This window comes from Aethalodelphis obliquidens, unplaced genomic scaffold (genome assembly GCF_003676395.1).
Source record: "Aethalodelphis obliquidens isolate GAN/ISIS:26980383/991018 unplaced genomic scaffold, ASM367639v1 scaffold12, whole genome shotgun sequence".
NCBI classification, from domain to species: domain Eukaryota; kingdom Metazoa; phylum Chordata; class Mammalia; order Artiodactyla; family Delphinidae; genus Aethalodelphis; species Aethalodelphis obliquidens.
The window spans coordinates 6,836,328-6,849,905 of NW_020837956.1; the positions used below are offsets into that span (position 1 = coordinate 6,836,328).

Sequence of the window (13,578 nt, forward strand, 5' to 3'; positions counted from 1 at the left end):
GTTATACCTTAATAAGACTTTAAAACCTATATGGTCCTAGCAACATCAGCATCACCAGTGAACTGGTTAGAAATGCAAATTCTCAGCACCAGTGAAGCAGAAGCTCTGGGGGTGGAGCCTGGCAATGTGTGTTTTAACAACCTCCAGCAGATTCAGATGTAGGATTAAGTTTGATAACCACTTGAGAATCAAGGAAGGTTAAATGGAGATGTGAGTAGTTTTGGTACAGCTTATGTACATTCAGTCTACCCTGTTACTGTAACTGTAGGAAAGGTTTGAATTAAGGACTGTTGTAGTAGAGTTAAAGAAAATTACAGGGCAGTGGGAGTAAAAATAAACTGGCCTTTCATGTTCTTGATATGACCCTATGAGAAGCTTTATGATTGTGATGTTTGTGTACCACATATATTAGTAAATTCCTGTGTTCTTTTAGGCTTGCTGTTACTTAACAAACATAGCATAAACAGGTTCATTTGCCATAACGACAGTGGAAGTTTAGATCCTTGAAAGGAATTATTTCTCCTAAATATTTACACAGTGTAATATAGCAGAGCCAGAAATGTGCAGTGATCCCAAGAAAGTAAAGATCTGACCATAGATAAAGTAGTAAATGGAGCAGCCAGCTGAACTGAACAACTCATTTTCTCCCTCCATCTGTTCAGTGTACTTTTGAAAACCACGATTAGAAAAAGTGGTTGATCTAGAGTCGTCATCTTACATTTGGCCTGTGCTTTCAGAGTTTGTTTGGTTTTTTTTTCCCCTAGCATTATCTGGGTGGCCAAAAGAAATTCTAAAGTTTGAGGCTGCCCCAGAAAAGAGCCTGATGATTCAAACTGGAGACTGCTGGTTGGTGAATGTGTTAAGTGAAGTTTGTAGATAGGGTCCCTTAAGTGGGCGGTGATGACTTCTACAGAGGTATAAGTTCACGTCAGAGGAAAGTAGAGGTTGGCAGGGTGGGGGGTGGGAGGCAAAAACAAACATCAGACAAGGGAGAAAAAGAGGAGTGAGTAACAGGATGTGAAAACTGATAAAATGTATGTGACTTATTAGTGGAGTCCACTGAGCTTTTTAGCAGTAGCATTTGGAAGAATATTAGGGAATGTAGCACAAACCATTGTTATTTCCAAAACTTTATTCAACTGTAGGTAAAAAGAACTGGGCTGTTAGTTGCTGGCAAAGTGTATCTTGGCTTCTGTCTCTCTCTTTAATTATTTTATTTCTCATTATCTTTTTCCCTTTGCTTCTCTCTTTTTTGTTCTTTCTTAAAACTTTTAATAATTCACATTTTATTATTTAGCACTTATTATTAGCAAAATATTAGAATATTATAACCCTCTAAATTAGTAATTCTGATTCTGACTTCTGTTATTGGATGGATAATAAAGGAATAAAATATCTTGCAATAAGTTTCATTCTGAAAAGTCTATGCCGTAGCAGTCTGAATTCCACTTATTTATTAGTGGATAAATTCCTATAGATGTACTTAAGCTTAAAAAAAACATAGGGATAGAAAAGAAAAAAATAAACAAACTTCTCCCTTTGTAAGAAAACTCTCCAGTTCATACTCTTAGATTTATATCTAAATGTAGAGTTGCATTTGAACAAGAATAAACAAACACAGATAATCTGTTATTCTATGAGTAAATACAAGCTGAGTACCTAAAAATTTGACCGTTTTGGAGTTAACTGCAAGAATCAGGAGAAGCATACTTTTTGGTATGTTTGGGGCAGTAGGGATGGCAGGTAGGTTGACATCATGTTCTTTAAATCAGGACATTTCAAAATGTTGATGAAAGCACAAAAATTAGATCAGTATTTCTTCCTTGCCCTGTTAGTTTTTGGGAACTCGTTAGTAGCGAACATGGAATGCTTACAGTACTGCTGCAAACAACAGCCTCTTTCACAGTTAGTGTTCCGCTCTTTTTTTTTTAATTAATTTTACTTTTTTGGCTGCGTTGGGTCTTCACCGCTGCACGTGGGTCCTCTCCAGCTGCGGCAAGCAGGGGCCACTCCTCCCCGCGGTGTGCACACCTCACATTGCGGTGGCCTCTCCCACTGCGAAGCACAGGCTCCAGGTGCACGGGCTTCAGCAGTTGTGGCTCACGGGCTCCAGAGCGCAGACTCAGCAGCTGTGGTACACATTCTCAGCTGCTCTGGGGCATGTGGGATCCTCCCGGACCAGGGCTCAAACCCGTGTCCTCTGCATTGGCTGGCGGACTCTCAATCACTGCGCCTCCAGGGATGTCCCAGTGTTCTGCTCTTCAAGCCTGCTTTTCGTGTCTTGGTTCAGTGGGGCCCTTGTCCTTGTGCCTAGTCTAACACCACTTAGGCATCAGGCCTTGTGGTTGGTTGCTGCTGTGACTTTTTTCCTTGAGCTCCCTTTAGTGGTACTGTGCAGTACTTGTAACAACTTCATGTTGGACTCAAACATAAATGGGGAAAAAAAAATAAAGGAGGAATTTTTGTTTTTAAAAGGAAAACAGAAGACAGTGAAAGGAAGGGAGAAAGAAAATAAAAGGAATGCTTACCCTGAGAGTGGTGGAGACCGACAATTTCTGCTGGTTCCATTCTTTGTCAGAAACTGCTTCTACCTCAGCAGAGGGACTCAACCTACAAATAGAGAGAAGCTCTCCATCTTTGTCCTTCAGTTTGTTAATTGGCTTTCCCCTTGATGGCATTTGAAGGTACCAGTGATTTTGTCAAATTGAGTGGCCCACTGACAGCAGTAGAAGTGATTTAAGTGTAATATTTTTACACATTGTGGTACATTGTAGCAGCTCAGCATCATTGTGAACATAAACCAGAATCAGATTCTCATGTGGAATGAATACTATTGTTATGTTTATGGCCCAGAAGAGTCGGTAGCTGTTACTTTGAGGAACCCCAAATTCCAAATTACAGTTCTGTTTGGTAGTTGCTAATTTGGGGTTGTCCTTTTTAGGTTTCTTTTGTGGCTAGAAAGTGTTCATCTGATATGCTATGAGACACTGAAGGAAAAGTAGCCAAGGGAATTCTGTATTGTTGAAATACTGCTCAGTGGATGTGATAAGATGTCCATCCCGGGATATACTCACCCTCTGTTTGGTAGACATTTTAAGTTCTCACAGGCTTGTTATGGGTCTTCTGTGTAAATAATTACTGTACCATTGCTAGACTCGTTCTCTTTGGAAAATGCTCATTCTTTGAAAGATAGCTTAGAATTTTTTTTAAAAAACTGTGATAGTTGGAGAATGGCATCTAACTGGTCTTCCACCAGATGGTGCTAGTGTTACATACCTACATGTAAATTTGGTGCCATTGAAATCTTGAGGTGGTGTATTTCTGCTCTTTTTCTTTTTCACCATATTTTGCCTTTAGTGGTTTTTTTTCTCACACACACTACTTTCCTGGTATACAACTGTGTCACCTCACACCTTTTCTGTTGTGGGTAGTGAATTGATTGTGCTGTGGTGTTCATGAAGAATAACTTGGGGGTTGGATGCACAGGCCAAGGACTAAGTACAACTTTAAAATGTATATTATATGTACTTTCTTATAAAATTTTTCATTGTGCATTTGATTTTTATATGACCTGTATGTACAAATCAAGATTTATTCTTGACCTTTCTTTCATGTTATAAAACAATATCATAAAATATTATTATTTGAGGTTTCCTAGGAGTCATGTTTGGAAGTTATTACTAACAAATGACATATTTACCCACACTTAAGTTCAAAATAACTTTGATAACTTTAAAAGAAAGTTTGATTAAAAAAAAAAATGTTGGCTATTATGCAATATTGGATCTCCTGGCCAGGTAAATAATGGTCATTTGAAACTTAAATTTTAAACTTTTTCTTTTTACAAATAAATATTACAGTTATTGCAGAAAATTTTAAAGAAATAAAAATTCTTTTAAAGGAATAACTCATAGTTAAGTACTATTAATATTAACATAAACCTTTTTTTCTTTTGTATATACCTATATTATAAAAATATCAAAGTTGGTCTCATGTCTTACTTTTATAACCAGCCTTTCCACTTAATACATTACAACAGTAATTTTAAATGACAGTATAGGTTTTCATTAAAGAACTCTTTAATGATAGGCATTTTGGTTTCAGTTTCTTTTGGTCGGAGCTATGCTGTGATGAATAACGCTGTTTAAATTTTTGTGTAAATTAAAATTTCCTTCATATAAATTCTTAAAAATATAATAGCCAGTTCAGAAAGAATGTATATTCTTGTGACTTTTGATCTATATTTTCAAATTACCATCCAAAAGAGTTTTACAGTTTAAATATCTTTAATAGTATAGGATTTTATTTGTTCCCCTGCTTCCTTATCATCACCAGATTACCTTAGTTTTTAATTTATTTTTAATTAAAAAAATTTTTTTTTTGGCTGTGTGCATGGCTTGCGGGATCTTAGTTCCCCAACCAGGGATCGAACTCGTGCCCCCTGCACTGTAAGCGTGGAGTCCTAACCACTGGACTGCCAGGGAATTCCCATGTTAGTTTTTAAAGTGACTAGGTATTGCTCATTTGAGGCTCCCTGAAATGACAATTCATCACTAAATAAAGGAATTTAAAATTGCTTTGATTTTTTTTTAGAAATAAGTATCCTTTAAACATTAAACCCTAGAGCCCCTTTTATTTATGGTGGTTTGGTTTTTGGCCTTGTCTCCTATCCCCAAAATACAAACAGCTATCCTTTCATACTTCAAAACAGGTTCTCATATGCAAAGCAAAAACTTAAGATCTGTGTTGATTAACTTTTTATAGCATTTTCTGTTACTTGTTGAGAAACTTAGGTCATTTACCTACCCTTTCTTCATATGAATGTTTCTCAGCCTGAAAATTTGGAAAAACTTTTTAGATAAATTATTTTTAAAACTTTAGTGAAATGAGCTGTGCATTTAGTATCGGAGCTTTTTAGTACCTATTTTTTTCGGTGGGCAGAAGGAAAAGGAAGCTTCTAGATATTGGTAACACTTAAGCAATTCTAGTATACTTTTATAAAAAATGAGAAATCAGTTTTTATTAGTTTAAGCAAATATATCCTGGCTGATTTTTGATAGCTTACTAAATATTAATTGTGTTTTCATTTAAGTAGGTTAACTTTGAATTGAATTTTCTTGTTAACATAGGAAGCATGCAATTTATTTTAAAATAAGAAAAACAAAAAAGCTATTTTCATATTTGGGAAATAAGAAGAGGGGAGGAGACTCATATAGAGGCTTCGAGCAACCTTGTAAATGAATGTGAAAACTATTAGCCCAATAACTTAAAAAAACCAGCTAGTTTTCCTCTCTCATGAAAAAAATTCTCCCATCTCAATTTGGCAAAAGAAGTTGCCCTTCTTTTACTGTCAGAATGAATAGGCACTGTAAGAAAAGTACTTGCAAGCGCGGTTTTAAAAGATTCATCAACATACAATTTATCTTGGTAGAAGAGACTTATAAACTGTGGAGATATAAATTCTGTGGTTTAAACATATATTTGTGTAAAAAATAAAGTACATTATATTGATAAATGATCAGATTTATGTAACAGCATTGAATTTTACTTGAGATAACAAAAATTGGCATTTTTAACTTGCAGGGTTTTTGTTAAAATTTTTTAAATGAATTTAAAAGTAAATCCATCTATATTGTGGGCATTTCACTTGTTTTTTAGGTTATGAGTGTGTGGTTTATACGTATATATTTTCAGATTAAAAAGCCTAGAAAGACTCTAGAAAAGTGCTGAATTAGATAAAGTGCTTTAAAAATTATCAATTTAATTCTAAAGAATTAGCACATTAACACATAGATCTGGTAAAACGTTAAGTCCAGTGGTAGCTTCTGAAGTGTACTTTGATATATTTAAAGTTTCATATACGATATGTATCTATTTAGGCGTTTGTCTAAACAAACAATTTGAAAGGGCTTCAAGTACTGTAATAATCTCAAAACCTTTGAGTTCAGTTAGAACTGTGTCAGTTAAATTCCCCCAAAATTATAAATTTTACTCAGAGTCTTGTCTGCTTTATGGCAAAGTAAATAAAATAATCGAATTGCTAAGATTATGAGCCTAATCAGTTTACACCTGAGTGAAATTTGTTTTGTGACATATGATACGTATTAAATGTTAGATATCTGTATTTTGTGCAAATTTTACTTTTGCTTTCCTCAAAATATACTAGAGATAATTGGAATAATTTTCTAATAGTTTATTGGGAAACTTCCTAATAAACAGAAAGTGCCTTGTGAAATCTAGCATACTTTCTAGTTAATGTCTATCCTTGAACTCTAAATAGGAAAGAAAAAAAGGAAGGGGGGAAAGGCTATAACTTTTGTTCTTAGCAGCTTCTCCTGGAAAGAATCATCACCACTCCCAGCTTGATTTCTTTCACTTAACTCTTGCCACATATACTTCTTAGATCCTTATATGTTTTATATTGAAGTAATCAGTGTTGAGCTTTTTCTCTTCATTTAGATTATTTAAGCATTCTGATCTGTGCGTAGTACTGAACAGTTTATTGGACCCATGCTGTCTAGTAACTAAAGCATATGAAATTTACTGCATTTTGTATTGATTTAATATTAATGTTAATCTAAAATCTTTGGGTGCAGCGTGTCACATCTGTTTTGTATTCCTCTGTTTAAAAGAAGTGGCAATTTGGTATTTGGAGGAATATTTATTATCTGAGTGTTTTTCTTTGCAACAGTTTCCCTCAGTCTTTTGAGAATTATAACTTCCAAGAGACAGTGAATCACCCAGCAAATTCTCAGGTACCCAACTGCTGAAGCCCACAGTTAATGGGAACTTTTATTTACCATTTAAGTTCCTTTGCTCAAATAGAGGTAATTTTGGAGGCTTCTGGCAATGCCAGAAAATAAATTTGTGGTAAGATTTTTTAAAATATTCTTTTCTCTGCACTTCACAGATACTCTGGTTCTTTAGAAAAAAATTTGTTAGGCTGAGTGTTCATTTGTGTTTGAAACCAAATTTTACTTGGCTGATGGCTGACTATTCTTATTTATCCTGTTTCATAAAGGGGTTGGTTTTGTGCTTTGTATATAATATGCACCTCTTATTGTATCATGATGATGCTGTTGATGAGGAACAGGATGAGCAGCCTTGCTTTTCAGTTGCAGTGTTCATTTTGCCTATTATGAAATTTGGGTTAGTAGATCTTGGTTGCAAAAGATATAAATCTTCTCGTTGCCCCCAAATAATCTTCTCAAGTCTCTGTGGTTTATAATTGTTGTCGAAGTTCAATCAAGAGTTCTTCAAAGAACTCTTTGGAGTAGCGAACTAACCGTTTCACATTTTACTTATCAGTGTTGAGTTGTTACAGTGGGGCAATAATGTTAAAAGTTATCTGCTCAACTTGTCTAACAATTGAAGTAACTACTGAAGAGCAGAGAATGGGAGAGGTTTCTAAGAGTGGATTAAAAATTAAGCACTAATATGTTTCTGCTTTTGAATTGTGACATCTAGATGGTCACATGGTAGAGAACCAAAGGTATTGTAAATACTTAAAGTAGATGATGCTTCTTTACGTATTATGTCATAAAGAAAGCCTCTAATTTTAAAATGTTTGGTAAACTGTACAAATGTCAACCACTATACAACCGTCATCTGTAAGAGAGTGCTGCCATTGTGGATTGTAAAGTATATGGAGCCAAAGAAGAAAGGAACAGGATGATATGTGTGATGCTTTGGTTAAAGAAGTGATGAAATGAAGTGGTTTAACACCTGCCTGAAGTGGTATGTTTCAAGTTCACCAAAAGGATGATTTCAGACCCTCTTGAAAAGAAGTGGGATCCTGTCTGATCCCCTTCCTTTTCACATTGTGGTTTTTAATTATAACCAAGTAATAATAATGGCAATGTTTTTTTGTGTATATCCACATATGCACATATCCACACACATGTCTGTGCTTCCCAAGATGCTTTAGAATGATTCAGACGGGAGTCATAAATGTCAGTCAATAATGGATTATAAACACAAGAGGAGCTAAGCATTCTGAAAATTTTGATGTGGGCATCATGGAGGAGTATCCACTGTGTTCATTTATAAACTCTCTCTTAAACAGAAAACAACTGAATGAATTCATTATGGATTTAAGCCTGTGTATTTCCTATGTGTAGAAAATAAGCATTACTTAATCACTTTATGTTAATGTAAAATTAAATAGTATAGGTATCATTGAAATATAAAGAGAGTGCTTTGCCCTGCAGTTTTCTTTTCTTATAATACCTAGTCTCATTCATTTATTTTCTTGGGGCAGGTAGAAAGTTTGGAAAATGATATTCCCCTTTTCTTTCTTTTCAGTATCGTCAGTGAAGCAGGAGCATCAGTCTACAGTGTCAGCCCTGAAGCTAATAAAGAGATGCCAGGACTGGACCCTAATTTGAGAAGTGCAGGTAAGAAACTGTGGGTCATCACTAAAGCGTGTGATTTTGATATTTTGGACTTGTATTTGTAGCAAGCAAAATATTTAAATATCCAAGAAATTTTAGAAGATATATTGCAGTCATGTTAGAAAGAGTTTGATTGGAATAATACTGGGAATTATGGAAAAGAAGTAGAAGAATACTGCTTTTAAAGAACACTGCATAGTATTCTAGAGTGTGGTGAAAAATTAGCCCAAAACATCTTTAGTAAAATTAAATGCTAGAGAGTTAATAGTAAAAACAATAAAATACTCAGTTCTCTTATTATTATTGCAAAATATTACTTATTACAGCTTTTTGTTGGAGGAAAGTAATATATTAACATAAAATATTTAAAGTGCAAATGTATGAACATGCACAGACTTTCAGGCTATAGCTAAATATTTGTTAAATGACCAGTTTCTCTTGCCTTGCTAATAGGAATCGTCATTACTATAGTGTTTAAATCAGCCTGATTTGATTTTAGTTGTATAAAATTGCTTTGGTTTCTGTGATGTGGAATAGTTTAAATCTTGTGTGTGAAGAAATTAAAGATATTTTGAGGGTTTCCTGGTGGCACAGTGGTTGAGAATATGCCTACCAATGCAGTGGACACGGGTTCAAGCCCTGGTCCGGGAAGATCCCACATGCTGCGTAGCAGCTAAGCCCATGCGCCACAGGTACTGAGCCTGCGCTCTAGAGCCCGGGAGCCACAACTACTGAAATCTGCGTGCCTAAAGCCCGTGCTCCGCAGCAAGAGAAGCCACTGCAATGAGAAGCCTGCAATGAAGAGTAGCCCCCGCTTGCTGCATCTAAAAAGAAAGCCTGCGCACAGCAACAGAGACCCAATGCAACCAAAAATAAATAAATAAATAAATTTATTTTTTAAAAAGATATTTTGGTACATCTAATGACAATAATTGGTATCACAAGCAAAATATAGATCTGGTCAGAGCATTTTCCTATGTAATAGGTGGATGTTTAGACTACTTTGTTAGAAGTGGCTTGTGTATGTGTGTTTACTGATTTATTTATCTTTTTTAATGGATGTATAGTTGATTTACAATATTATATTAGTTTCAGGTGCACAGCATTGTGATCCAGTATTTTTACAGATTATACTCCATTATAACTTCTTACAAGATAATGGCTATAATTCCCATTGCTATACAATATATCCTTGTTGTTTATCTATTTTATATATAGTAGTTTGTATCTCTTAATCCCCCAATTTGGGGAAATTCCAAATTAGGGGAAATAGGCTTTTTATTTAATTTTTTTTCCTTAAATATTCTCATCAAATTTCATTGACTGTTCTTGAAATCTACACCTGATGAAACGTATTTGAAAATTTTTGCGTTAATCTAAAGTTAAAAACTTCTTTTTTGATCCAAAAGAACTTGTAGTTTCCCTTCAGTTGTTCATTCGACGACACAGTCCCCTGACTAACATGATCATCTTTTCTTTTTTCTTTTAAAAATATTTATTTTATTTATTTATTTTATTTTAATTTCTTTGGCTGCTTCGGGTCTTCGTTGTGGCATGCAGCCTTCTCTCTAGTTGTGACGTGTGGGTTTTCTCTCTCTAGTTGTGGCGCTTGGGCTCCAGAGCGCTTGGGCTCTGTAGTTTGTGGCATGCGGGCTCTCTAGTTGAGGTGCGAGGGCTTAGTTGCCCCAAGGCATGTGGGATCTTAGTTCCTCGACCAGGGATCAAACCCACGTCCCCTGCATTGGAAGGCAGATTCTTTACCACTGGACTACCAGGGAAGTCCCCTAAAATGGTCATCTTTTCAAACTCAGATCCCAGCTCAAAGTCTTGCTTCTTCAGGGAAGCTTTTCTCTGTGTCACATCAACTCAGTGTGGTCTCTGCCTCCTTGCCATGTTCTCTTTTGGTACTTGCCTTGTAATAACAATAGTAATAATAATAATAGGAGGAGGAGGGAGCTGCTAACACTAATCTTTTTAAAGCACTTAATATATATGAAACATTGTGATAAATACATTACCAGGATTATTTTATTTAATCCTCACAATTGCCCTATGAGTCATTTATTATTCCCACTTTACAGATGAGGAAACCAAGGCTTAATGAGGCCGCATAGCCAAGTGTGTACATAATATTTATGTACATAACTTCTGTAATAAAAGGATACTTTTCTTTATAGAAAATAAAATTCAGAGCCTCCCAAGTGAGCACTGAAAGGTAATCATCCAACAGGGCATTAGAAAAATATTATATAGGAGGTAGCAGTTCCTCAGACTTCCCTTTGCTAAGGGAGCTGCTATTTCCTCTTCACCACTGGCCCATGTGGGTGCATAACTGCCACAGTATTATAAGGGAACAAGATCACAACATTCTAACAAGACTATGAAAATAGGAAATAATAAAAAGGGGAATTGGTATATAGTCCTGGTTACTCTGATTTCAAAACCTAGTTGTGTCTTCAGTTTGTGATTCACTGCAGGTGTGCCATTTTTCTTTGTCTTAGCTTGTTTCCACATTGGCAGTGACTATGTTTGATCCATATCAACTCAAAACACCTATCTAGACATTCTGAGTCTTCAAAGTCTGGTCCTGGAAGCAAATATTGAAATTAACTGAGAGTCTCCACTCTTGGCTTTCTAGGCCCCACTTCCACTTCAGTTCCTTTTTTCTCACTAGGCATCTTTCTCTTTCCTAGTGATTGATGCCTGGGATGACTTCGTACTTCATCTGAGACCTGACCTATCTATGGGTGTGGGTTTTACCTTTCAACCCTCCATAAGTTTACCATATCAAATATAACAGAACCTCAACATTCATACAAGTGTTAAACATATGTAAGAAAATGACCTTTATCTTACTACATCTTCTTGACCAGTTTATCAGCTTATTGAAAACAGAAGTTACCCTCATATGTGCTTACATTCCCCTCATAATAAATTCATTGTACTGAGACAGTTTAAATTGGATGGATAGAATAGTAGATAGTTGGTATTAAAAAGTTTATTATGGATTTCTGATTTAAAATGAAGATTAAATATACCTTACTCCTTCACTCTCTTCTGAAATCTCATTAAAATGACAGTAACTTGATAGAATGAAGGCATAAACTTACTAGGACAAGGAGAATGGGAGAGGAGATAACAGCAACAATAGTTTTGAAGCTGGAAACCGGATGAGATCTAGCCAACTTGAGAAAGTGGAATACTGAGACAGCATTGTAGAAAACAGAGCTAACCTGAAATAGATCGTAGAAACCCTAAAGACTCAGGAAATGCACTAAGCACCTTTAGAAGTGTCTTGGGAGGGCTGAGAATGGGTCTAAAATAAGAGGATTGATTGAAAGTCTGTTTAAAAAGCAGTGAGATCAAGTTAAACATAGAATATCGTATAACCCAGCAATCCCACTCCTTGGTATATACTCAAAAGAATTGAAAACAGGTACTCAGCAAATACTTGTACACAGATGCTCATAGCAGCACTATTCACAATAGCCCAAAACTGGAAACAACCCAAATGTCCATCAGCAAGTGAATAGATAAACAAAATGTGGTCTATCCATATGATAGAAGGGTATTTTTAACCATAAGAAAGAATGAAGTAATGATACATGCTACAACATGGATGAACCTTGAAAACATGCTAAGTGAAAGAAGCTAAACACAAAAGGTCACATATTGTATGATTGCATATATGTGAAATGTCCAAAATGGGCAAATCTGCAGACACAGAGAGCTGATTGGTGGTTGCCAGGGGCTCGGGAGAGGGGACAATGAAGAGGGACTGTTTAATGTGTACAGGGTTTCCTTTGGGGGTGATGAAAATGTTTTGGAACTTGATAGAGGTGGTGGTTTGCACAATGTTGTAAGTATACTAAATACTACTGAATGATACACCTTAAAATGGTTAACTTTATGTTATGTGAATTTCACATCAGTAAAAAAAGAAGAAATGAATTAGACCTCCCATTCCACACAGTTGAGTAACTGTCCTTCTTCCACTTTTGCAGAAGACTGGAGAATTGTTCTCTAGAGAGGGTTAAACTGAAGGTTTCTACACTGGAGGACATGGGTTATAGGTGAGAGTGGGAATACCTACTAAAAAAAAGAGAGATTAAATAATTATTGACATGCTGTTGTAGATACCTTATGTGGGAGACTAGGAGATTCTGACTAACACAAGAGAAAACACCTAAAGAAACCTTATGTGGGAGACTAGGGGATTCTGACTAACACAAGAGAAAACACTTAAACTGAGATCAGAGATTTCACAAAGAATTGGCCAAATCACCCTATAGTGAAGCCCACAGTTGACAAACCTCACCTTTGAGCAAAGCACTTACAGTCAGCTTTTTAGTACCCTACTCCTGATGGGAAGTCTGGGGTCACTTAACATGTAAGGAAAACTTATGCTATTAAAGACAGATGCCAAAATATGGGGTGGGAGGTGGGGTACACTACATGGAAGAAATAGAGACTATACAGAAAGAAGAAAAATAAAGAAAAAGTTTGATATCCTTAGAGAAAAGATATTTCTTTCAAATTTAAGGGTATATTTGCATAAAGTAAAATTCACCCTTTTTAGGTACACCATCTATGAATTTTGAAAAGCTTGTACTAGTCGGGTAGCCACAACCACTGCAGTCAAGATATAGAGTATTTATATTAGGTCAGCAGATTTGTCAGCTCCTTATTGAAAAATGTAATTACTAATTAGAGGATCAAGATTATAATAAATTTGCATTAAGAGCAATAAAACTACATTTTAATAAGCTTTTTAGTGAAAAAAATTCCAACTTGAAGTTGTTGAATGAAATAAGACAGCATGGGGATTCCTCTGTTGCTGTCTGATGGCAAGAGGAAGTATAAAAAAGAAGTGAGTATTGGACTTTAAAAATAAAGATTTCCACTTCGGTATTCTCAGATAACAGAGTAAGGCAAATTTTAAAGAGAACACAGTTTAGTACAGTCTTTTAAGCAATACATTTATTTGCTCTAGAAGCTTTAAGCTTCTATGTATTTCATGGAACTGAAGACCAAAACCAATAGAACCCCTTTTGTTCTTTGGATATAAGATACCTTATGAATGAGGGGGAAATGTTGTTTTCAGTGCTACTGCATATGGCTCTCTGGTTGCTTACCTTTTAGGATGATAATCTTCACTCGGTCGAAGCTCCTTTTCCCTGCTTTT

General features: G+C 35.6%; 1 protein-coding gene across 5 annotated transcripts in view; it reads left to right on the forward strand.

The window, feature by feature from the left end:
- Positions 1-13,578, forward strand: part of SRBD1 (S1 RNA binding domain 1) — a 230,536-nt gene that overhangs the window by 113,942 nt on the left and 103,016 nt on the right. For all 5 annotated transcript variants that reach the window (XM_027113219.1, XM_027113215.1, XM_027113216.1 and 2 more), the window contains exon 15: positions 8,305-8,396. In XM_027113219.1, the coding sequence (XP_026969020.1) occupies positions 8,305-8,396 (92 nt within the window). The remainder of the gene's footprint in view (positions 1-8,304; positions 8,397-13,578) is intronic.